Source organism: Caloenas nicobarica, chromosome 2 (assembly GCF_036013445.1).
Source record: "Caloenas nicobarica isolate bCalNic1 chromosome 2, bCalNic1.hap1, whole genome shotgun sequence".
Taxonomy (NCBI): domain Eukaryota; kingdom Metazoa; phylum Chordata; class Aves; order Columbiformes; family Columbidae; genus Caloenas; species Caloenas nicobarica.
In genome coordinates, this window is record NC_088246.1 from 25719372 (window position 1) to 25744669 (window position 25298).

General features: G+C 41.9%; 1 protein-coding gene across 1 annotated transcript in view; it reads right to left on the minus strand.

Moving 5' to 3' along the window:
* Nucleotides 1–24872, minus strand: part of CDK6 (cyclin dependent kinase 6) — a 130500-nt gene extending 105628 nt beyond the window's left edge. Inside the window, exons 1-2 of the mRNA XM_065628307.1 lie at nucleotides 24558–24872; nucleotides 22141–22623 (exon numbers count right to left, since the gene is read on the minus strand). Of these exons, the coding sequence (XP_065484379.1) occupies nucleotides 22141–22373 (233 nt within the window). The 5' untranslated portion in view covers nucleotides 22374–22623; nucleotides 24558–24872. The remainder of the gene's footprint in view (nucleotides 1–22140; nucleotides 22624–24557) is intronic.
* Between the last annotated feature and the right edge of the window lie 426 nt (nucleotides 24873–25298).

Here is a 25298-nt window from a genome sequence, read left to right on the forward strand (position 1 = left end):
AAGACATTTTCTGCACCTCTCTTTGTTTATAGCAGCATGCTGTCTTTTTTAGCCCTCATGCTACCATTTCTTGTTCACCTTCTTTGTGAAGGGAGATTATTTTTAATAGGCAAGGACCAGAAATGGATCTGGTAAGGCTCAGTAATTCAAACAACATCCTTCCTTGCAAAACTTCACTTTCAGGACTTGTCCTAGAGTTCACCGGTTTTTGAAATACTTAACTCCTCACCAGTCTATTAACAGCTTGTTGCAATTGATTATAAATCCAAACTGGCCACACACTGAGCAATTGCCATTATTGAGGGGAAAATACCAGCCTGTTGGCGCCTACACTTACTCCTGTGTGCTGCTGTACCAAACAGACTGTCAGATTCTCCCTGCAAGGGACAGGCCAGGTCACCCCCAAACCAGAAAAATAACATGGCCTGTTACGAAGACAGTCGCTGACAGATTGTTTAGGATCAGCAATAGCTGTCTGACCTATTCATAGTGCTCTCATGTGATACTTGAGCAAGCAAATGTACACTGCCTTTCAGAGTCACCTACACTGCTGTTGTACAGTACCGAGAGCTCCCAGTAAGCTCCCACAAGATTCCAGTTCAGAGTACAAATTCAAGATGTTCTGATTCATTGGCAGGGGATGTGCATCCTTCGTTAAGTGTTTCAGATTTTCTGTAGAACACCTACCTCAGGAAAAGCTGCATTTCTTTTTACATTCCCTAAATTGCTCAACATGCAACTAAAGCTTATGTCTGATTATTGATTTTGTTTAATGCAAATGAAAGGAGCACAGAAGTTATTCTGGACTCCCAGCTGTACCTGGTGCAAGATGGGACAAACAAAATCCAGTCTTTATTCATGTGTAGCTCACAGTCAAACTGATTGGTACAGACTCCACATTTCAGTTCCGGTTGGAATTCATGATTGTGCCAAACCTACAGGATCTAAATGTAACTCGATGATCATTTTCCTAGATTTAAATAAAATTAACAACTCATCTTCAGAAGATTTTACAACACTATAAATTGTTCTTCATTCTTTAGCAGCCTAATAATCTAATCTATCTACACTTGAGACTTAATGATGCAAAAATATCAAAAATAACGAAGGAAATAACAATCCTCCACTCCATATGAAAAGTATTCACAGCAAAATATCAAATGGCCTGTTTGATACTCTGTATCATCTCATATAGTTTTTAAAATCCTTGCAATATCACAGCAGTTCCCGAGGTGTTTAATTCAGCATTTTTAAGTGGTATTTCCAATGCAAATTTGATTCCAAGCTCTTGCTTTTTAGAGACACATGAGGAAACCTAAAAAACCAAGAAGCAGGTATTACAGAAGATGACAGAAGAGGCCTACTGTTTTGATGCTTACCATCAACTGAGCCACAATTATACCAGAGGATGGCGGCTGTACGCAAAACACGGGTTCTGTTTGAATCTGAATAAACCTTCCAGCATACACTAAGCCCCCAGGAACACAAGTAACCACAGCCTGACTGACAGCACTTCTGAGGAGCAAATCTAGTGGTCAGAGCCGCTGATCAAGCAAGGTAAGGGAGCTTGCTAAATGGTGCAAAAACACGCCAGCCCTGAGGATGCTGCAGCCACTTTGTAGGAAGAAGGGCCAGTGCTGGCAGCAGCTGAAAGGAACCCAAAGCTACTTACAGTGATGAGGGGAGTAAAGATAGCAGCAGGTGCAATTTGTCTTGCTGTGGTACTTTTACTGGCATTAGCAACAGCTTTGATTAAGACCCTCAGAAAAAGTATTGTCGCAGTGATTTGTGAGACATTGGCACATTAAAGCCTTGTAAGAAAATACATTTCTGCAATGCTTAATAGGAAGAGAAGGGACCAAATGGTCTGTATTTCTCAAAGAAGGATCAAGACCTGACTTTTGAAAAGGGAAAACTTCCATGGTTCAACAATACTGTGAACTCCACAGCAAAAGCAAAAGAAAAATAGGAAAACAGGAGAAAAAACAATCTAAAGAAAAATAAGAGGCTAAATTGGCTAAAGTTGACAATACTGATACACACAAAATAAATAAATTGCATATATATTAGTAAAGACAGCTGTTAATTTGAAACCCAAATTAGTTCTTTTTAGTCCTTTGAATTGTGTTGTTCTAATGTATTCAAGGAATTATTAAGGAAATCTGTAGGCTTTTTAATGCAACATGCTGCATATCCATGCATTAAACAGAAAGCAATTAGTATACATAGGAGTAAAACACAGTAAAACATTGCATGGTTCACTGGCATGCCTATTTTTTTATATTTGGTTTTATCGTTATGTATAATTTCTTAAATACAATGTTCTTGGCTCTCTATATGACACTATAGAAAAGAAAATCCTTGGTAAGAGAATAAAACAAGCACCACGCTGGGAAATCAGGTGCAAACTTCTTACAGAATCTGTTTGTTTATTGCTAGGACAGCACGGTCAGTTGACATAATACAAGCTTTGAGCAGTTTTGGAGCTAGGGCAGTAGTGTGCAGAGAAAAGGAAGAGTACCTGTCATAGATCTCTATCTTGCATGAGCCATTAGTCCTGAACTAACAAAGAACTTATGGCTGAGCTTAACTTCCAGCATGCAGGTAACCTAAGCGACTTCTAAGGAAACAGACATCATCTAAAACTTTGTCCCTGATATATGTCTGCTCTCTTTGAGAAAGAAAAGAAGAGAAGAAAAAAAAAAAAAGAATTCATTGTCTGTGCACATGGGATGAAAAACAAAAGGCCAAAAAAGGTAATTTTTGTTTTCCTTATAGTCAGCCAGTCATTACCTGGGCAGAGCAATGTAACTCCCTGTATGCTATGTAAACCCGTATCTACTATGACAGATGCTGTTTGTGGTTCCTGGTCTGGCTTCTCTTACCCACCCAGTGACAACTTTGCAACTTCGGACCCGGTTGTGAGCTCCCCTCAAGTGCCCTCACCTGTATCACAGTCTCTCCTTCCTAACTTTTCAATTACCTGTCGGACTCAAATTAATTCTTTAACATGGTCACACAGCTCTGAAAACAATGTTCACAATTTATTCCAAAGAGGAGTTCATCGCAATATTTTTTCTCCTTAAATTCTGAAATGAACAAAACTGTGAACTGTTGCTTTCCTGGTCGTTACCTGAGGGCCTAGAAAACAGCACTGGATATGAGCAGTTCTTGTTATCTTACAAATGGAAACAGCAGTTTAACACTGGATATTTAAACCACATGAAAACAACTTTTAAAAGTGTCTCAGTCTGTTGAAAGAATCTGTTTATTGATTCACTGGAACTGCTCAAAATTTCCTGAAAATGGACCAGACATGTCCACCCATTTCCAACGCAAGCACAGTGGTTGGGTGGCGAACGCAGTTGCCACATTCAGCAACAGACCAAGTGAAAATCCAAAAAGTCTACCACATTTTGTGTGATTTCCACACATGCTTGTCCTGCATGAGGTTAAAAGACATAAAAATAGAGACACGGTTCACAGTGCTTTTTGGCTACACTTGATTTGGGGAATGACCTTGATCAGGCTTGGATGCCAGATGTAGTCCCAAGAAGCGCATGAGCCGTGATGCCAGGGGCATCGTTAACTGAACACAAAAGGAATTCCTCCATTCACTTCAGCAAAACCTGGAAGGGAACACAGTGAACTCAACCAGCCTTCCAGGAGCGCTGTGCCATGTCCTACCACCATCACTTGAAGTGCTACGAGTCACATCCCATCTGCCCAAAAGTAAATAGCACCCTGTGATTTCCAAAAATCAAAAGGCAAAGGCAATTGTTCACATGGGTAAGAAAAATAAACAGGATTTGGCCAGGTTCTGGGAAGCGGCCAGATTTATGCATCTCAGCATTGCATTCCTCTTCAGAAATTGCATTCTAAAAGAAAAACTGAGTGGCAGAGACTAATATATAACTTATAAATTGAAGAAAACGCAGTGAGGGGATATTTGTTCTAAAACCAAAGCATAAACCCCAAGGGAATACAAAGTTAAGGTAACACTTAAATTCAGCACATACAGAAGGCAGATTTAAGGCTTGCAAGAAAAATGCCAACTCCATTGGACGTAGCTGTCTTTGGCCATCCACCATCAGAGAGATGAAATGCCATCCATCTACACAACTGCCTGGCAGAGCTTGTGGAGCGCCAAGTTCTCTCAGCTGCCGTGGAAGAGATATCACTCAGGTAACAGAGACGCTCGGGGGTTTTGTGTTTGGTCTGAACGTGCCAGGTAGGTCTCCATATATTCAAGGGAAAGAAGTAGGTTAGTTGAATCACTCTGGGGACAGGGGCTGTCTCTCCCTGCTTGCTATGGAAGATGCTTGGATTTAACTGAATTTAGGAATGATGACTCTTTCCCAGGAAGACTAAAATTGAGTAATTTTACTTGGTGGGATTCCAGATTATGTTCAATTGATTCTTGAAGATATTTTAAAATATTTCTTCTCATAAGGAACTTTAAACAAAATGAGAGAGAAGTTGAAAGAAAAAAAGAAGACATCGAAAACACGTCTGCCCTATTCACTTAACCCCCACAGACCAGGATCAGTCCTAAAAAGCTCTGCACACAGAAGTCTTTACCTAAGCCTCACAAAGTCAGTACATGTATTTAACTGGCTTTGGCTCAGGTCCAGAATTTCCTTTAATTTGAAAGTGAGTTTCACCTGTGACAAACTTGCAGGATTGAGTTTAATATTCATGTTGTACAGAACAGAAACAAATGGGACTAATAAATCTTCAACAGAAATTTACAAGATTTTTCTGGCTTAATAAATTCAGCCAGGGGGCAATTGCCCTTAAACACTCAATACATAAAAAGGGATCCTCGTTTCCATTAGTATGCAAATTCCTTACACATTTCATCAGAATTTAAGGCATTACATCTTACAAGTTTTTAAAAATGTGGACTTCATGGCTGCTCTGTTTCCAGTTCACAGTCATTCGCATGTGGCCATACAAGCTCCTTGGCTGTCATGTCATTTCTTCTACTAAGCTGTCTTTTTTTTTAATTAATTCATGGCACATGTAAAGAAAACCAAAAATGTCTATTTCTGCAAGATTCTCGGGTGCTTTCATCCTCCAGTTCTTCAGGTAGATGTCTAATACACGTTGCCTCCTTTTCCAGCCCGTTTACACTGCACTACAAGCCAGCCATTTAAAGATTAATGCACACAGAGTGAAGTATTCTACCGGCTGTACAGCTCCTTAAGTATTTCCTTTAAGCTCTTGCACACATATGTAAAAGAAAACAAATTAAAGATTATTTGCAGAGTTTGGCAATGAAAATGAGGTGTTAGTAGCATTTTGAGCTGGCAATAAATTTTATTCGACTGTTTTATTGCTTCAGAGCAAAGGCAACTATTTCTTTTGGGGCGTCTTTTAGCAGCGTGAGATTAGGGTTTACATTTTAATGCATGGATAGTTTAGAAATAAATTCAGTATTTTGTAAATGATAGTGTATGCCAGATGTAAATACATGACAAAACTGTATTTTGCTTGTTTTGTGACAACGTCTTTCACATTTCTGAAAGAAAGGAGCAAACTACAACAAATCTTGCAAAACAAGGCCTGGCTCCTGGAGCGCTAAAACTTGTTTACATCCAGGCAAATGAAACCAAAGTACATCTACCCAAGCTTTGGAAGCGCAGACGAGCGTGCTCTGCGCCGTCCCCGCAGCTGGTGTCGGCTCAGGCTGAGCGTGGGGAGACGCGTGGCCAGCGGAGGGGACGGCGGAGCCTCAGCAGAGCTGACACCATCAGCCGGATCGGAGCAGCAGCCCAGCGAGGGGGGATCTCCCTGGGGATGCGGCTGGGCTGGCGCACATCTGCCTGCAAATGCTGCACGGACTTTCAAGGCAGCCGATACAGATTAATTAAGATCACAGAGTAAGTCAGCATCAAAACCGTCCGGTCTTAATTTGCCACTTCAGGTCTGTCCTGCTCTTACACCACTCCCTAAGCTATCTGCTCTTTTTTTGCTTCAGAAAAACCCTGGGTGAGATGGAAAATGTTCTAACCCTTTCTAAGCCATACATGAATTGTTTTATTAATGTAATTATTTTTATTTCAAGAATAAGTCAGGAGACACTGAGGGCTGAAGGAGCTGCTGCTCATTATTTTCTCTAATCCATCCCCAACCCCTACAATCATCCTATTTACCTCTGTTCAGAGAAACAGCACAGAAACTTATACCACAGCTGATGGTCTCTAGCATTTGTACAATTGACTAAACAGGCAACACTACACACCATGCAGGGCTCACAGAATCTGCAGTCTAACAAAGCCTTTTCTAGCAGTGGTTGGCTTGCCTATTCCACTGGCACACTACTAAATTTTTGTTTGTTTGTTTGTTTGTTTTGTTTCCACCTTTTTTCCATCTAACAGAAACAATTACCCCTTTTAGTTCTTCTTTAGAGCTTCCATTTGTCTTTTATTTAAATACATACTCAAGGAAAAGCCAAATTTTCACACTGTGAAATGTATCTAATGATACTGGACATCTTTATTTATGTACAATTTTATATGAATTTTCATGCTTATTGCACCACAGGCCTTTAATTAAGCTGTCACTGGACTACCAATTATATAAATTGCTATGTTGTGTAACTTTTGCATGCATGTGCGAACACTTACCAGTGGCACTGGCCTACAAATATATTTTTTTTCACCACATGGCCAATACATAATGGAACAACAGGAGTTAGAAATTAAATAAGATTCCAAACTCAAGGAGCCAAGAGTAATTAAATTGAACAGATACAGGGAACACATTAAGGAAATGTATGACCTTAGACAGTAAAGATATGGCTGCATTAATTGCAAGGGGAAAAAAGACACCATAAAACTGTCAAGATAAGTGATTACAAAATAATGTAGGTATTTAGGATCATCAGTACATTTGAGAATCGCTTGTTGTCCAAAGTGTCACTTCGCTGTGATTTCCAAATCATAAGAATATAGGATCAGAAGAAAAAAATGAGACCAGTTGCCTGCATTAATAAGCACCCACACAACAGACATTTAGGAGGATGTGCAGATAGCTCAGGCCACAAGATGCTTCCTACCATCCCGCACCAAAGGCAGAGCTACAATGAGAGCTACAGCCCTGGAGCTTTCCCTTATGGCCCATTTTAGTTTCAGAGCCTCCTCATCACCCCAGGTCCCTGCAGCAGTAGGATATTCGTGAAATAAAATTCCAAAGTTATTCCAGGAAGCTGACCTCTACCATTTTACACAGGATATTAAATAGACCCCAGCTGTCTCCACTTAGAAGTGACTTAGTTCATATGTTTTATAAAGGTCCATTCAGCTGCTTTCTGAGTTATCCCTGAATTGAAGTGACTTTCGGTGAAGAAAAAGTCGAATATTCTGGTGATTTCCCTTACCTACTTTTCATGCAGGCATGTCTTGGTTTTCAACATCACAATTGGCATCTATATGTTCTGAAATACGAGTCTGTGTCTGGATTAAGAAAATATTTGACTGAGAAACAACTGTCTCAAGTCCATTTGGAAGAAACAGGCACAGTAGAGCTTTTTTTTTTTTTTTTCCTAAAACCAGGAAGACACAGTCGTCTTCATTTCCATGAAAGCCTCCGTATGCAAGTCCCCTACAGTATAGGACTATTGATCTAAGTGCAGTACAGTCCACGTGATTTCACTCCAGAAGGCAGAGAAGTGACACGGATTTAGATTTTCCAAAGCACAAGAATACCTTTTCGGGCTTGTGAAAATGACAGCAATCAATATATTAGAAATGCCATGATAACCCTGTCCATTCAGAAAATTTTAGATAAATTATTTGAAGAACTCAACAGTCTTTTTAAGACTCCATTTAAAAGCTGAAAAGAGGATATGGTGATATTTTTGTATAAAGGATGTGCTCTGGGATGAAAGAGTTCTGGAACTGAATGAATAATGCAGTTTAAAGACGGTAATTTCGTGCTTGAAGGAAAAGAATTGAAAGTGACTTTAAATTTACAAGATTTGAAAAATTTTAAAAAGGGTCAACATTAAAAAAGGGCCGATATTAAAAGGTGACACATAATCCCATCATCTAAATATTTCCTAAAGCCTTTTAAAAATATGTATTTCTACTCCACACAGGAGGAAAAAAAGCCATGTGTTTCAAAAATTAGTTCTGGTACTTTTAAACATTGACATCCCCTGTCCAATTGCCTGCTCCAGTGGACTGTGCCTCAGTTAGGTTAAGCCGTTAGAAGTTTACTCTTTTGGATATTGCCTGGGCTCTTTGCCACTCACATCAGGCTTTAGAATTTTAATTTACTCTTTCCAGAATACATTTAATAAAACTTACTATTTTATTATACTTAGGAGTGAGGCAGTATTTCAGTTCCAACTTCCAATTTTCAATGTCATGTAACCCTTTAAAAACAATCGGCTTCCCCTCCCACCCCCCCACCCCAGCTTGCCCTCATTCCCTTTCAATTTTTTCTTTTAACTTTAAAAAAGAAACCTGTTCGAACATTTTTAAGGCACAGACTTTAAACTAATTACAGTCCTACATGTCTAACAATCTTCATTCATGTTACAAAATAATAACTCTGAACTTCCTGGTATAAAAGCAGTCAAATTTTGAAATTTTCATGCTTTTCCACATATACACGCACGTGTAATATGCATATCCAAACAGCTCAATAGAGCAGATCATTCGTTTTACTACAATTATATTGTCTTAGTGGTTCCATAATAAAAAAGCTGTTTTCAAGCTGTAAATCAAGCTATAAAAAAACTAACTCAAACATACACTCAACATAAAAGGTGATGGAGCAGAATCTGTTAGCGTTATTGACTGATTTTAATTTTGCAGGCTATTACTGAGCAATGTGGGCTGACATGTTTTGAGATTACAGAAAAACAAAACTTGAAATTTAAAAAAATATATATTCCAAGAGATAAAGGTACAGTACCACTGTCTTGCAAGAACTCAGATAATTTAGAGTGAATACAAGTTAGACACCGGAATTTTCCAACTACTTGCAATTGTGCAATCACGTAATTTGCTCAAAAGGAATTCGAGGCAATGAAACTATGTGTAGCATCAGGATTTTATCAATAATGAGACAAGTATTCAACTTAGTGATAAATCCTGTATGAGACCAGGATGGCAGAATGAAGGGAAATGAGAAAAATAAGCAAGAGACACTACATCTGAGAAAGCTTTGAAAGATGCCTCAAACCACTGGTAGGCTGCATGACTGGCCATCTCCAACACGTCTTCAGCTACTCTTCCTCTTGTAAAGGATTAACAAGTTTTGATCAAATGCCTTCTTAAAATTGGGTAGAGGGTAACCAGCCAGTGCGCACCAGTCCAGCTACATCCTGTTCCCTTAGCATTTCAATGCCAAGTGCAAACTAGGAGCAGATTGTCTGAAGTCAGTACATTTCACAGAAACCCACAGGTTATTGTGTGTGATTCTGTGATTCTGTGATACTAGGAAAAATACATCATTTTTGGTAGATGATGAAAAAAAGTGCCTTGTATAAGCCCTTTCCAACAACCCATATACTACAGATTTTGTAAAAAAAAAAAGTTCCCCTATAATACTAATTTCTTATTTGAAAACCTCCTCTAGTTTCTCATAGTTCAAGTGCCCCCTGATTTCAAGACTAGCTTTTTGTTTCCCCACCCTCAAAACAATCTCCTATTTGCTTTTGTAATTTCTCTTATTTGCTGTATGATCTCCCTACTAGTGTTTCCACTTTGTGCCTTGAAGCTTGAAGCAGAGCGATGGGCATTCAGCTCCTGCAGCTGCAGGAGGCTCCAGCTGCGTGTCCACTCTGTGTCAGCCACCTGGGCTCTCTCTGCAGCCAACAAGAAAGAGGCAGGAGCTTCCAGAGGACAACTCCTTCTGCTCCAGGGTGGGTAAGGAGGGCGTGTGGGTTGAATTATTCTCAGAAAGCGCATCCTCTCTCTGCACTTACTATCTGGAGACTCTAAATGACTAAGATGGAGTATACTTTTAACATTCAGTTGGTTACAGTTAGGTGTCTGCTCACAATTAGCTTACATTCCTGTTTTATTTTTTTTATCCACGGCTATGTGTACCTTCTGTGCATCCATCATGATATACTGGAGCAGAGCCATAACAGGGGTAGATAAAGTTTGGTGTCTCCCTTTGACATTCCCCATCCCTCCGGAGAGTCTGGGGAACCAGCACGTAAATTGTCCTGCTATAAACAGCACCCAGGAAGAGGCTACAGATCCAAAGCACAGCCAGGACTTCCAGTGACCAGACAGAGCATCACACCAGGGAAAGGTGTATGGCCCAAGTGACAAAATATGCTGCTGCAAATCTCTATTTAAGTACTTGCGATGTTAAATCTAAGCCTTTTCCCATCCTTCCTCTTGACTGTTGAATTTTTTATCACCTCCTGTTTCTTAATCTTTCTTTTCTAAAGCCTATTGTTACTACATCAAGTTTGGGAACCACTCCTTTCCCAAAAATATCAGATTTAATTATTGTGGCCACTATGACTGTGTGTCTTGACTGTAAGAATTTCTTAAACTATGGCAAGTTACCTCAGGCCATGCAGAGGGTGATATCCTTTCCTTGTGCTCCAGGAATAGCTGCTTCATTGACGGTGTCTATAAGTTTTGTCTTTAAACCTTGTTTCATTTGTCCACTTCATTATGAACAGTGGCTTAAATTGTCCTTTATTACCATTTTAGTAAACTTAGCTGACTTTATAGCTTCTTCCAGAATTATGGGCTCAATATCCTTTCTCTGATCTAGGGGATGGCAGAAGATTTAAATCTGCTTTTTATGACTTCCACTTTGTTTCTGCAGAATGGTCTTGTCCACTCTCAGCTTTGGGTTACTGGAAAACAAGCAGGCTTTGAAATGTATTTTCTTACAGACATCGCAATATCCTATTGATTTGGGACATTCCAATATACTTTAAATGTCTTCTAAAAAGACTCCCTCATCAGCGTTATTCACCTATCTGGGTTTTATCTATAGCCACAAATACCTTTCATTTTTAGTCAAATGGGTTACTCGACTCTTATGTGCAACTCCTAACTACTTTTGCTGTAGTATTGCCATGGTCTTCAGTTCCAGTCTCATTTCTGTTTGTATTTTTTCACTACTGCATAAAGATTTACTTTTGAAATAACTGACACCTCCAAATGGTGGGTTTTAATCTAACCAAATAAAATCAAAAAGTAATAAAACCTTACTGATTTCTTAAGAAGAGAGACAAGATTAATAATAAGCAGCATAGAATTAAGTAATGCCAAGTAACTCTCCTTTTTTTTTTTTTTTTTTTTAGATGATGTTACAAATGTAAAGGCAATGTGATAAACAGGATTCTGTGCAATGAAAAGATACAGGCTGCCAAATCTTTTAAGTTTAATGAGACATTTAATTCCGATTTTCAGACTCTAGTTTTTGATTCAAGCTTGTCTAGATACAGGTATTGCTTTGATCAAAACTTGTTGCTCAGCATTTTATAAAAAGCAGAGATTAACATTAAGGCAGCAAATTGATTAGAGATGTCTGCAGCAAAACCACAAAAATCAGTGGGTAGGCCTATCTCCATTAACAATCTAGAAGGTTATCTAAGGATAAACAGCACACTAATTAAAAGTGCAGATGCTGCTCAATCTCTATGTCATAAAGATCACAAATACAAACAAAGTATGCTGTTAGATAAAATTAGCAAAACCAGATTCACCTTATAACCTACTTCCTAGCAGAGAAAAATAATGCAGGTCATCAACTTTCACTGTTCAGGAGAAACCTAGAAATCAATAACACAGGTTCTAGTGCTGTGCTAGTGAATAACAAGTTAGACATAAACTTTCAATACTGTACAGCAATCAGAAAGTCTCTACTTGTAGCTACAGAAGCATTTTCTCTTGAAGTAGGGAGCTGTACATTGGACTGAAACGACTGTGCCTGTGATCCAACCTGGAGTTTGGGGGTAAGCACAGCACTGTATAAATTGACCAGGTGACAACACAGAGGTAGACAGTAAATAGTTCAGATGGTATATACTAAGACAGAGAAGAATTATTTGTGGTGCTAAAAGGGAATGTAATCGGGAGGAGTGAAACAGGTCAACAGAAGCTCTGAGTTCATTATCAGTGAAAAACCTCCAAATGAAAGAGCTATATTTATACCCCAGTTTGATAAACTCAACAGTCATGGCATCTAAAATCTGAATGGAAAAGTCTCAAATGAGCAGGCTCGATGGGACACCTCTGCACAGACCGCCTGACCTAATGCATTTTTGTTCATCTTAACGTTAGGAATTTATTAGTTGAACAACCAGAGCTGTTTGATTAGTGTAGCTCTACAGACTTTAACTTCACCAGCAGAAACTAAAGCCTTAAATTTACAATTGCATTCCTGGATTAGCTGGCAGACGTGGATGCAATTCCCAAATTAGTAGCAAATGTTAGGCTGCTCACATAGATGAACAAATAACTGTGCATATTGTTTTCCAGAACATAATACAAGAATAACCAGAAGATCTTCCTTCAACTGCAATCTTCTGGTTAAAATACTGTATATGTGATGACCCACTACTGCAAAGTCAGAGCACTTGAAGATCAGAACCATCTTTTCCGGAGCCATCCAGCTATAATTTACTGAAGGGCTGTCATTTATTAAGAGACACATTGATATTCTAGACAACCACAAGACTTTTTCTAGGAAAATTATTTGATCACCAGTGAGGGCAACTGAAAAGCAAAAATCACGTATAATACATAGTACTGTAAATCTGAAGAATCTAATTCCATCTTTAATATGCAACATAAAACACCATCACAAGATATTTATAGAATGAGGAAAGAGGTAGAAAGTCAAAGATGGGAGAATGACAATCTCACTGAGACTTACTAAAAGGGATACAATTTAAACATTGATACAATATATCCATGAGAAACTCACCATATTTCTATTTATATGCTGGATTTTATTATAACTTTATTCAAAATGGCTGTTGCTAGGGATGTTTAGTTTGTTATAAATAAAAGACTGTCATTTCCTCTGCCTGTTTTTAATATCATGAGGGGTTTTTTTAAATGTATGATTATGTATTTCTATGCATTAAAAGTTTCCAATTTTTTGTAGAAACACTCCCAAGGAGGCCAATTCCTTGTCATAATGAGCGAAGGTTAAATGTGACATTCAATGGCTTCGCAGCCCTCTCTCTTTATGGGGAAGGAGCAGAGTGGGCAAAGTCCTCTAAGGTTGTTTCACTTTGGCGGTAGCTCTGTGTCCCAACGAGTCCTCCCCCAAACATCTAAGCACAGTCAGGACATTCCCGACTCCGACTGCCAAGTTAAAATGAAAACGGTCTTAGTTCAGAAATGATTGAGGTGGTTTGCTCTAATCAAATTAAACCAGCCAAATGTTCTTTTCAAAGGTAACTGTCTACTCTGCAGCTGTATGCAAAATACCACATCAAATGTGAAAAAAGAAAAAAAAAAATACTGATAGAATTCTATCCTTACAGTAGAGCCCCAGCTCCACAGATGAAGAGAAACAAAAGCACCAGTGCAGCAGGAATTACATTCACAGAAAGCTCCTAGAAATATGCTAACTTAAGGAACAGTGAACAAAGTACTGGAATTTCCAGTTTATAATTAATTTATTTAATGGAGAAGGGAATTCTCTGACATCGTTAAACAGAAACAGACACCTTAAGTTATTTATTATAGTGACCGTATTTCAAATAGATATTAAAAGACTAGCCAAAGCTTCACATAAAAGAGAGAAAAAAATCACATAGGCTTTTCCATTCTATTTCTCACTTCCTTTCTGTGTTTCTATCGAAACACCTAACATTTTGCACTGACTAATGCTGCAAAAGTCCAAACTCAACAGGTTTCATCTAAACTCTGTATGATTCATCTGCACCAGAATTGACTTTTCAGTCATTAAATATGGGAAATTCCTGCAAAGATGAATTCATATGCGAGCTATTTTTTTTATTTTCTTTTACTAAGATCAGATACCTGTTAATGATAATCCACACTGATAACCAGCCAGTGTTTTTATGAATGCTTTAAAACATTATGCAACTTTTTGCTAAGTTTGTAAATTGTTTGCTGGGTATGTCATGGGAAATCTACCCCAGGGCAACTCTACCAATATCAGCAAATTGGCACAGGCCAGTACACTCCCTGTTTAGGTATCTGAAATCAACACGTGGTCCAAATCATGTGGGATGCTTCTTAGGCTAGAGACCCACCTTCTTCTAAAATCCCAGAAAGACGCCTAAAGCATCATATCGAGGAGTTTCCTATTACTCATATAAAACATTATTTGTTCTGCCTAAAGAAAACACAATTGTGTTATTAGAATTTTAAGGCCTGATTTTAAATTTATTATTTAGCAGAAAATTTCCTTGTGAACATTTTCTAGGGATGGGACGCATTTTCCAAGACTAAGGGTAAATAAATAAATAGGAAAATCAATGCAACAATTTGGACGTAATGAGGTATTTTAAAACAGTTTGGAAATCATCACGTTTCCACTCTTTGATGATCATCTCATCAAAAGCTTCCCAAATAGAGGTTTCCCAAATGGAAAATGTCAAAGTACACGATGGAAAAAGACACTCCTTGGAAAATTCTAAAGTAGTTTGTTTATTAAATGCAAACACTTTATAGTTTAAAGGTACAGCTGTTAAATAATCGTGCATGCGTAATTTAAAATATTTGGGGGGATACAGGAAAAATATATGAAGAACTGATATAGGAGGAGAAATTTCCTCTCTTTTGAATGAAAAAACACAGCTTAGTTATATATGTATATAGGCACAGTTATCTTTTGCTAATTCTTTAGATAATCAAGAATCAACCTGTTCAGCAAAACTGGAAAACAACCAGATTTCATACAGAGTAAAAACCAAATGCTCTATATACAGCTGCAAAGTTTTAGAATGAATGGCAACTTCTATTTTATTTAGCGTCATGAAAATTTATAAAATACTTTTAAAACTTCAGAACTAAATAAAGTCAACTAAGAATTACTACAAAGACAAATAACCACTCTTCATGCTGAACTGACGTTACTGCTATATCAGGGTAGTGATATTATTTATTCTGCATGACTTATTTAAACTTTTAATAGAAAAAGTCTCTAGAAATAAGGCTTCAGTTAATGCGATACAGGAATAAGAATCAATATCTGTGATTCGTATTCGTAGGTATATTGTCCCTGAACTCTATTCAGAAAAGCATTTTAAAATGCAGTGCACGCTTAATATCATAGCTATTTATATTTGATAATGCATTTATACCTGTGCTGAACTTCAAACAACGACTTAAATCCCACCGAGTGTACCTGAGGGACTCACTCGGGGCTTTGCTAAGTCACAACCTCCAGCCTGCTCTCTTCCAAACACTTGGGAAGTCACAACTTTGCTTCTCCTGCTTTGCTCCACACTTCGGATGGCAGTAGGTACCATGAAGCAAACTGGAAAGTCCCAAAGAATCTGCCCTGGCCCCTGTTTGCTGGGGTGGAGCATCCAAGGCTCAGTTCTGAATCCTGGACGCCAGTCCCTTAACCCAGGAGCTGCTGACACTTTGCCTGGCAGTCACAGGCTGTCACCAACAATGGTTGTGGCAAAATGAGTTGGTTTTCCATTGTAGGCAGGACCCAGCAAGACTAGATCTCTCCAAGAACAGCACAGAGACAACCACCCACACACTTAAAGAAGGAAGGGAGCACTGGACATAATCTAAGATGACTAACATCTATGCACACAAAGACTGGAAACACTTTTTTTTTTTTTTTTGGTAAAAAGCTTAGATTCATAATAAGATAAAATACTTTTTGAAGAAAGCTGGTACTCACTGAAGAAACTGAATTTCCTAAAGCTCAGAAGGCTACTCCATATTCAACCTTTCCTTCCTGACATGTTCTTATCTTGTCCTGTTTCTGGCAAACCATGTATTCAAACTAAATCATCACATCCATTACTAATACACACTCATAAGAACAAGAAGAATATCACTTATTTTCCCTGTATGTGCTTCTCCTGTGTACTGTAGGATTGCAAGCAGATGACGACAGGCCAGAAGTTCATGTGCAGTCACTCCACAATGTCCTCTGCAAACCTAACAAACTTCTCCAAATCCTACCTACTGCCAAACCCTGTTCAGCCACGTCATCCTCCTTTGTCCTCTTGCCATCAGAGAAGCCATAATCCAGGTAGGCAGTCTCTCTCTCCCTTCCCAAGACCTCCTCGCGGTGGCTGGTCAGAGCAGGGACCATCTCCCTTCCTCTCCAACCACCACCACTCCCCAGCCTGGAAATGCCTCTGCCGCCAAGGCACTTCCCGTCTTCACATCTGCCTTGAAGACCATCCTGTTTGTGTTAGACTCAAACCAACTCTGAAGTTCATTCAGTTTTTCCTTCCCATTACTCATCCACCTCTTCTGCCTCAGCTGAGACCCATCTGCCACATGAATCCCTTTAAACCTTGGCAAGTTTCAAGTTCAGTTTCTTCTGCTTCACTCCATCCCTGCATCTGGTTTTACTCTTTCCGCATATGAGACAGTCCCTGTACCTGGCAAAGCAGAGGTAACCATTTCTTTCTCTCCAGGGGCCTGACAGACGTGAGCGGGGCTAAACAAAAATAAATTGTATCGCACAATACAGGACACTGCTGATCTGTAAGGATAATGTCACACACTAGAAGTTTAACATGAGCTTGGCAGAAAAGGGAAGTGAGAAAGGAAGCAGAATTCACTGGAGAAAAACACCCCCTAAAATAGAAATGTTTCACTTGACGGGATGGAACATTTCAGTGCTTTAGAGAAGATTATCCTTTAAACTTATTAACAGTGCAGCCATAAAGCCACCAGCATCACCACAAACTGTAAAGAGAAGCAAAATTAGCTACTGCATTTTGAAATTTTTTTCCCTCTGTATGTTACCATATCATTTCAATTCATCAAACAGAACAAAGTGAAACAACCTCAAGTTCAAATTGCCTTGCAAAAGGTTAGCTGTGTATTGACCAGCTGCTACACATACGGCCTGAGTGCTCTCTACCAGGTTAAAGAGGGAATTTTAAGGCACTTATAAAAAGACGTCTTCTATCTTAGTATAAGGCAATTTTAAGCACCAAGCCATTATACAGTTCTGGGACCTTTGAGCAGAGTCAAGTGCTGGTCATTATGTCAGGGCACAAGGGAATGGGGGAGTCACTTCCCCAACATGCAAGTGGCCGTGCCAAGGGAACCAGTTGATGGGCTCCATCAAGTTCTCAAGTGCAAACCACGAGACAAGAGACCACTGGACTGCAAAAGCAGTGAAAAAGCAACATGACAGTACTGCTGTACCACAGAGGACAGTTTACAGCATCATTTATATTTCAATGGATATAAAATAAAATAAACCCTTGAACATGGCATAATTGTGCAAATACTCATAATTACTGGGTTGGCCCTGCACTGATCCATACACTAAAAAGACTGAGGCACAGAGTGACACTTCCAGCTACGTGGATTGTTCTGTTGAACCTCAGTCAATCAGCTGACGCACCTATTCTGCAACCGAACAGGAAGGAGAGAACTAAGATTTTGAATTCCTTACGATATAGTAACGATGACCTTGAAAAGCAAGATTTCTGACACTTATCTTTGGAAAAATAACCCAGACTAGGTTATATTGTAATAGATTATATTCAATATAATTTTGGTTATTTTAAAGTTGAAGACTTGCTAACCCATGAAAATACTGAAAAAGCTGTATCTATCAAAAACTACAGGTCAGGAAGCAAAAACATCCAGCTTTGCAGGTTTGATCTTTTTGCTTAAGGTTTAACACTATTAAAACTGTTAAATATATATGTTAGAAAGAAAGCACAGAAAGAACTACAGTATTCTGTCTTGTATATCACCTTCCCCGAGAGCAAATTCACGGTTTGATGGATGATTAACATTAGGGGAAAATTATTAATCTGATTACCAGCAGGAGAGAGATAAAATTAATGCAATACATTACTGAATTTAGCATTATAATCATAAGAAGAATTTTTACAGATATATTGCAGCACGGAATACTCCCAGTTTTACACACAGGAATTTCCTGAATCTAATATTTCATTTATTCCTGGCAAAGTCTGTCTTTTGTCTACATATATTTTATTTTTCCCAAACAGAACAGCACTAAGCCACATAAGTGCTGGACCAACTTTGCCAAATTTAACTACTGTATATAGTAAAGCTCTAGTAAATCACTACATCTTAGTGTCTGAAAAGTGAGCTACAGGAGCACCTTGATCACACGACCAGCTACAAAAGACATTTCAAAGCCTACGACGTAGCTCATTTTAGAGCAATTCATAGTAAGACTTACTCTTGAAGATTCTACTTTTCACTTTATTTTGTGAAGATAAGTAGAATAGAGTAAGGTGTCCTGATGGAGAGAAACACTATATAAGGGCAAATGTGAACAGGATAATATTTTAAGGACATAGCAATCATCCTTTAAACTGTATTTTTTCCATCCCTTTCTGTATACTACTTTTGACAGCCTTATGAAATTTTACATCAGTCCTACAGGCCTTATGTCCATTATAATCAATAGTCCAGAGACTTCCACTTCTACCACTTTTCTGATGAAGATTAGACTTCCTTTTACTTCTTATCTTGCACCTCAGTTTGCTTTATCCTGCAGCGAAGTCTTATCTAACTTCATTATCTATCATTGTAGAAGCAACTGTGCTGTGAAAAATGCATCCCTTCATTGTACGAATATGGAACCGATAGACTCGGAGAGAGGAAATGGGAAACAAAGCTCTCACAACTAGGAGGCAGTAGCATGGAAAAATATGATAAATATTTTGTTTAAAATTACTCTATGCTATTTAGACATTTCTATCTTACGGAGAAAATTATCTTCCAGCACTGGCAACCAGTTTTGGCTTTAAGTGTTTCTCAGGATTTGAGAGGAAGGGAATCTACAACCGCTCCGACACCCCTGGGCTGCAGGAGCAATGCTGGTCCTGCACCATGGCTCCATGGCCAACAAAGCCATGGAGCTCTACCTACCTAGCAAGTACTGGGTCTTTTCCTTACCCAACTGTGTGTTCCTGCTCCGGCAGGGGGATTGGACTAGGTGACCTTTTGAGGTCCCTTCCAATCCCTAACATTCTGTGATTCTATGATTCCTGTGTTCAGCACCACTTCTAGGAGACAGAGAAGCCCTGGCCTGCTGAGCTCCTTACTGCATCCTCTGGAGAGGCCCAGATCCACCATTTGTGTCCAACATGATGAGGTGTGGCCTGTGACTTCTGCTCCTGCTGCCAGCTGACGTGAGGGTGCCACAGCCGAGTGCAGGGCGTGCGCCGCTCATCTCTCTGAAGTCTGTCTAAATTTTGACTCAAAGACTGACTGTCGGTTTGCATTGAGCAACTCATGGATCACACATGCCATTACTCAGAGGTAACAGATTCAGCATTATATCTGCGGTTCTCATTATTTCTCTCAGGGTAGTTGCCTGTTTTATTCACAGAAAAAGCTAGATGTCCCCTCAAAATAAAAACACATTGATTTCAAATATTTGTGTTCTTATCACAGTGCTCTCAAAATGATGTACATTTCAATCTGGTATGTAGACTGCATTTGCCATTATTTTTATTCACTAGCCTGGCCATAATACCAGTTTCCAGAATGCATGCCCAAACAATGAACATTTTAGTGAGCATCATATGTTCAATAATGAAGTACAGCTACATCAGTTGCTTAAAATTGCAGATCTTCTGTTATAGTATTTCCTTTTCTGAGTATATTTACATAACGCAAAAATAGACCTTCAATTTCAATAAATTACAAGCTCTTCTACGGTATTTTGTAACGGAACTGGGGCATTTAAATATTTTCAAGTAATCTTTCATTATAAGGATATGATTTCAGTCACTCCAAAGTGCTACTTATAACTTCATCTGCTCTACAGATTAAAAACATGCAAAACAGAGCTGAGCTTTGAAATATTATTCCTCTCGTTTCAGAAAATACAACGTTTGAAATTGGTTTTATATTCCCCTGCCTGCTTGTGGAGAAAGATGTGCAGCTGCGGTCCTGAGCATCCTGAGAGATCACAGCCCAATCCCTCACATCTGAAATGCTGCCTATGGCAAAAGGTACAGGCTTCACAACGCCACTGTGAGGACCTGGAACACACTTTCAGATATTTTTGTGTTGAAACTACATTCTCATATTGCTGGTTAACATACTTACTGCTTGCAGACAATGAATTTTCATTCAAACTTATAAAAATATTTTAAGCTTCAATATATTTATGCAACGCTATGTCAAGATTGTACTGCACTTAAAACCAAGCAAAACAAGCCTGCAGCTACATAGTCAGATCATCAAATAGCTCTTCGGAAAACAAGAATTTTGTTTTTCATGATTCTGCTGAATTCAGGATTAGAAAGCTCTTAAACAAATCTTTTACTTCATATGGAAAGATCTAAATGGCAGAAAAAATCGTAAGTATCGTTATGCTGAATTATTCACAAACAAGTATCACAATTCTCAAATACATAAATGTCTAAACCCGGACACCTAAATCCTTATTTACTGTCATAAATTATTGGGCTGGATTTCAGAGATTTTGAAAACTCGCAGTTATCTCTACTGACAAAGAAGAATCTTGTGTGTGATCCTCTGTAAACCAAGGCACTTAATTCAGTGATCAAATTGAGATGTTGTCCACGCTAAGATGCCCCACTTTTTAAACTTATAGACTAAACCTCTGGCACTACTAGGTGCCAGTCAAAATAATGGTTTTAACCAAATTGTGGATTTGCTTGATCTGCAATGGAAAACTGTGAGCTGCAGTGTGCACCCCATTGCTGACTGCAAAGAGACTGATGACATTCTACCAACGTGGACTCCATTATCAGTATTACAGAATACACATGCTTTGCCTGTTCAGTTGAGGCAGAAATGACACTGTTGTATTACACTGCCTTGAGATGAAGAAAAATGAATTTATCTCTAGCTATTCACTTTTGTATTTTAAACATTGTTCTCTGTCTCAGCTTTCCTCTTGCACCTGCTATACACCCCTCATCTCAGACCCTAAAACAGGAGGATCGCAGCTACAAGCCATTCTGAAGGTCACCTCTGCCTTCAGAGTGTCTATTTCTCAAAGACTGAATGGGGCTTGGTGTTAGCGAAGTATTAAATATTTTCTTTTTGCTATGCAATATGTGTGTACAAGAACACAAATAACAGGAAATATTCTAGTTAATACAGCACCATCAGCAAGATGGTGACCCGTTTCAAATTGTTGCGTACCTGGGTGTCTGCAAAGTGAAGCTTACTTCTTAAAGTTCATGATATTAATAAAAGACACTCACAGGCTGCTGGAGGTTTCCAGATACAGAAAAATGTAAGAGGTCACAGTAGGGCCAGCCTTACCATTGAGAGAATGTTCAAGAACACAGGTCATTTATCCAGGGTTTACGCTGCTGACATGACAGAAAGGACATCCTGCGGCCACTTCCAGCATTTTGCAAGCAAGGCCTGATGTCTGTACTGTTGCACTCTTGGCAGCAGAACTATCAGCATGCGGAGAAGTTAGTACCAGTCAAACAGTATTCATGAGGCCGCCTGCAAAGCTTGAAGTCATAAGCTGTTACCTCTCTTTAACACAATAATTTATAACTATCTAGAAAAGCACATAAAAAGGTAGATCGCACATTCCACTACTGCTTTCATAATCTTCGCCATTCTGATAATGAATAGAGCTGCTAAAAATCAGCTGCAGCTGGTAGAACTAATACCAGAGACAAAACCAGGGAGTTGTTAGTTTTTTTTCATTCTCTCTTATGCCTGAGGAAAGTGTATATATGGCTCCTTGCCCATCCACTCAAACACTTAAATCACACACCTATGCCTCTGGAGATGGGTGTTTGTGTGTGTGGGAGGCAATGCACAGGGATGAGGTGAGGTCTGGCAGGCAGCACCATGGCCTGCTGAAACCTCAAACCACACTTCATGTACACAGTTTAGTGCTCACTTCATCCACAAACCCAGACTGGTGTCCAGTCCATTTCTGTTCCCAAACTCTTGCTAGCCCAATTCATGCACTAAAACCAGGACCCCGCTGATCGGAACGCCTGCCCCACTTCCTCACCTGACCACGTTGGGGTGCTCGAACGTCTCCAGGTGCCTCAAAACTGCCACCTCTCGGATGGTGGACAGCGGCATGCCCTCCTCGCTGGTCTGCACCCGCACCCGCTTCAGCGCAACAAAGCGACCTCCGTTCTTCAAGTCTCGGGCTTTGAACACCTTCCCATAGGCTCCTTCCCCAATCTCAGCCACACATTCATACTGCTGGTCAGCCAGGTTTGTGCTGTCCTTATCCATGCTGGCACCACTCCTCTTACTCCAAGTGCCTCAGGGCAGCTCTCAGTCTTGCTCGCTTTCTGAATACTAGTAGTTTGCTCGCGTTGCAGATATGCCACACAGTTGGCACCTCTGCCAGAGGGGCAGTAGGAAGCTCTTGCCCTCCTGTTCCCGTTCCTCTTCTGTATGGGCCCCAATGTGCCTCCTCTTTCGGCCACCAGGAATTATCATACAGTCTTTGGGAGCATTGTCTGTATAAAGCCAATTAGATCTGGAGGACAAACCAAGCAAGAAAAGTGAGTTTAGTTTACTGTGCATCATTCAAAAACTGAGAAAATTAGGCTTATATAGTAGAGAGTTACATGCAAAGCAAAAACTTGGTGCAATGGAAGACGTGAATGACCAGGGTGATAGATGTATCAACGACCCTGCATGGCTGATACAACACTATGTAGTTATCACGGTCTGCACAGAAGGCTACAATACACACCTACAGGGCAACCGCGTGCTGTGGGATTTTACCGAGCAAGGGGCTGAATACGACAGCCCTGTGAGATGTTGGGGGTGGCAGAGCTAACTATGCATGTGTGAGAGGAAGTTATGTCCAGGAGCTTATGTCAGAACTGCAGGACTCAAAGTTTGTCTTGGAAATGTGTCCCATGCTTTACTACTGTTACTTATTTGCAAATGACAGCATTTGGAGATTTCAGCCTTGATCTGCTCTCCCCTGTACTAAGTCCTGCATGAAGGCATTGCAAGAGACAAGATCCTGCCTCAAAGCGTCTGTGGGGAGGAGAAATATGTACATCTTTAAATGACAATAGTGTTACCGAGCATTGTGTGCTAGAGGTAGATTCAGAAATGCGGACTTTAGCAAACTTATGAATATGGACGGGTTTTTGGCTGCGGGCACTGCTACCACTGGATGTGTGACTGGCAGTTCCTTGCAGAGCTGCATGAGGAAAGCTGGTCTTCAAGGAACAACATGCTCTGCTGTGTAGTGCATGAGGCTGGAGGGCAAAAGTGCTTCGTTCTGACTGTGGATAAAACCCCTCCCTTCACAAAACTGCACATCAATCCTCTCCTTTCCCCCTGCCCCTTTTTACTGTAATGATATTGTGATCTCCAGAGCTGTAACCCTCTTCCACACCATATTTTAACCATGCTAAGATTAAAGTGCCCCAGATAGCTCAGTCGGGGGTCCCCCAACTCGAACCCACGCATAAAGCCAGAGGTAGTTCTTTACATTCATGCTGATCTTAACTTCAGCTGCAGATGAAAAGCAGTCTGAAGGAAACCTGTGCCCGCTGCTCATCACTTTTCCCCGGCTTCAGCCGGAGGCACCACCCTGCGCCACCGCCTTCAGCTGCCACCACCAGAGCTGCCGCCGCCCCGCCCCGTCCAGCGGGAGACCCCTCGCCCCCCGCCGCGCCCGCAGCATCACCGGGCGGCCGCGCCTCGCCCGCCGCCGCGGGGGCACCTGCCCCGGAGCCCCCGGCCGCCCCGCGCCGCCCCGCGCCGCCCCGCCCCGCGCCGCTGCGGAGGGCGCCCCCCGGCGGCGGGCAGCGGCGAGGCGGCTGTGCGTGGCCGCGGGGGCGGCGGGCCTGGCTCGGCGCGGCAGCTGCGCCGGGCGGAAAGTTACCGCTCGCCCGCCCCAGGCACGGCAGGATAGCGGAGGCCATCCCCGGCCCCCACCCCCCGCCTCGGCACCGACATCCCCTCCGCGGGCACCTCACACGCGGCGTAGGGTGGCGGCGGGGGGCACGCGGGGAACCGCGTTCCCCCGCTTCCCCTTCAGGGGACGGAGGAGGGGGACCCGGCTCGGCTGCTCGGGCAAGGCGCTGAGGGGACCCCCGCGGCGGTTTCCCGGGAGGGCAGCCCCCTCCCCACGGCCACCGGCACGGGGGGCGCCCCCACGCCGACCCCGAGCGGCGTGCGGCGGCACCGCGGGGCGAGCTGCTCCCGGCCCCGGCCGCCGAAGGTGCCGTCCTCCGGGGGGTGCGCGGCGTGGGCTCCCCGGGCCGGGCGGGGGGCGGCGTATGGGCCACGCCGCTGGGCCGGGTGCGCGGAGCACATGGGCGCCCCGCGTTACCTGGTGTGCGCCACAGCCGCCTCCACTGCCACCAGATCCCCAAATAATCCTCAGCCCCGAGGGGGTGGGGGGGGGTGTGGGAAAGGAGGGGGTGAGTCCTCCCTAAAACAAACCTCCCATTGAGCAAGGCGGGGTGGAGAGCCGGCCCGGGGTCTGCCCCTTCACATGGCGATGTCTCCGGCAGGTCCCGGCAGCGGCCGCCCGGGCCACACAGGTAGCTGCTCCGCGGCTCGGCCGCTCTCGGCTCGCATCCTCCTGCCGCCGCCGGGCTGCACCTTGGCGCAGAAGGCAGCTCGCACTCGTCTCCCAGCCTGTTCCTCCCGCCCCCACCCTGTCCGGGGAAAATGAAAACGCGAAATAAAAATCGCAGCCGGCGGCCCCTGGGGAGCAGCAGCGCCGCGACCGCAGCCCCGCCGGCTGCAGCCTGCCGGTGCGGGGCTCGGGCACCGGCCCTCGGCGCTGCCGCTGCTCCGCCGCCGCCCCCGGCGCTGCGCTGCCTCTCCTCGCTCTCTCCCTCGGCCTCTGTTCAGCCTGGGAGCAGCAGCAGCTTGCTGCCTTTTTTTTTTTTTTCCCTCTCCTCAACTTTTTTTTTTCCCCTTGCTTTCCCACGCTGGCTGAATGTGACTTGACCCCGTTTCAAAAAAGTTTGACATAGTGCTTCAACATTTCCGCATTCCTCCCCGACTACAAAGGCTGCAGCCGCCTCCTTCTGCTTTCTGTCTCTGCTCTCTGTCTTCACACTCAATGAAATCCTTCATGTGCCTCTGCCAAAGGCAGCCGCATACCGCAAGGGTCGCCGCGAGCGCCGCGGCCAGGCACGGCCCGGGGCGAGGCGCCCCGGGGGGTCCCGGCAG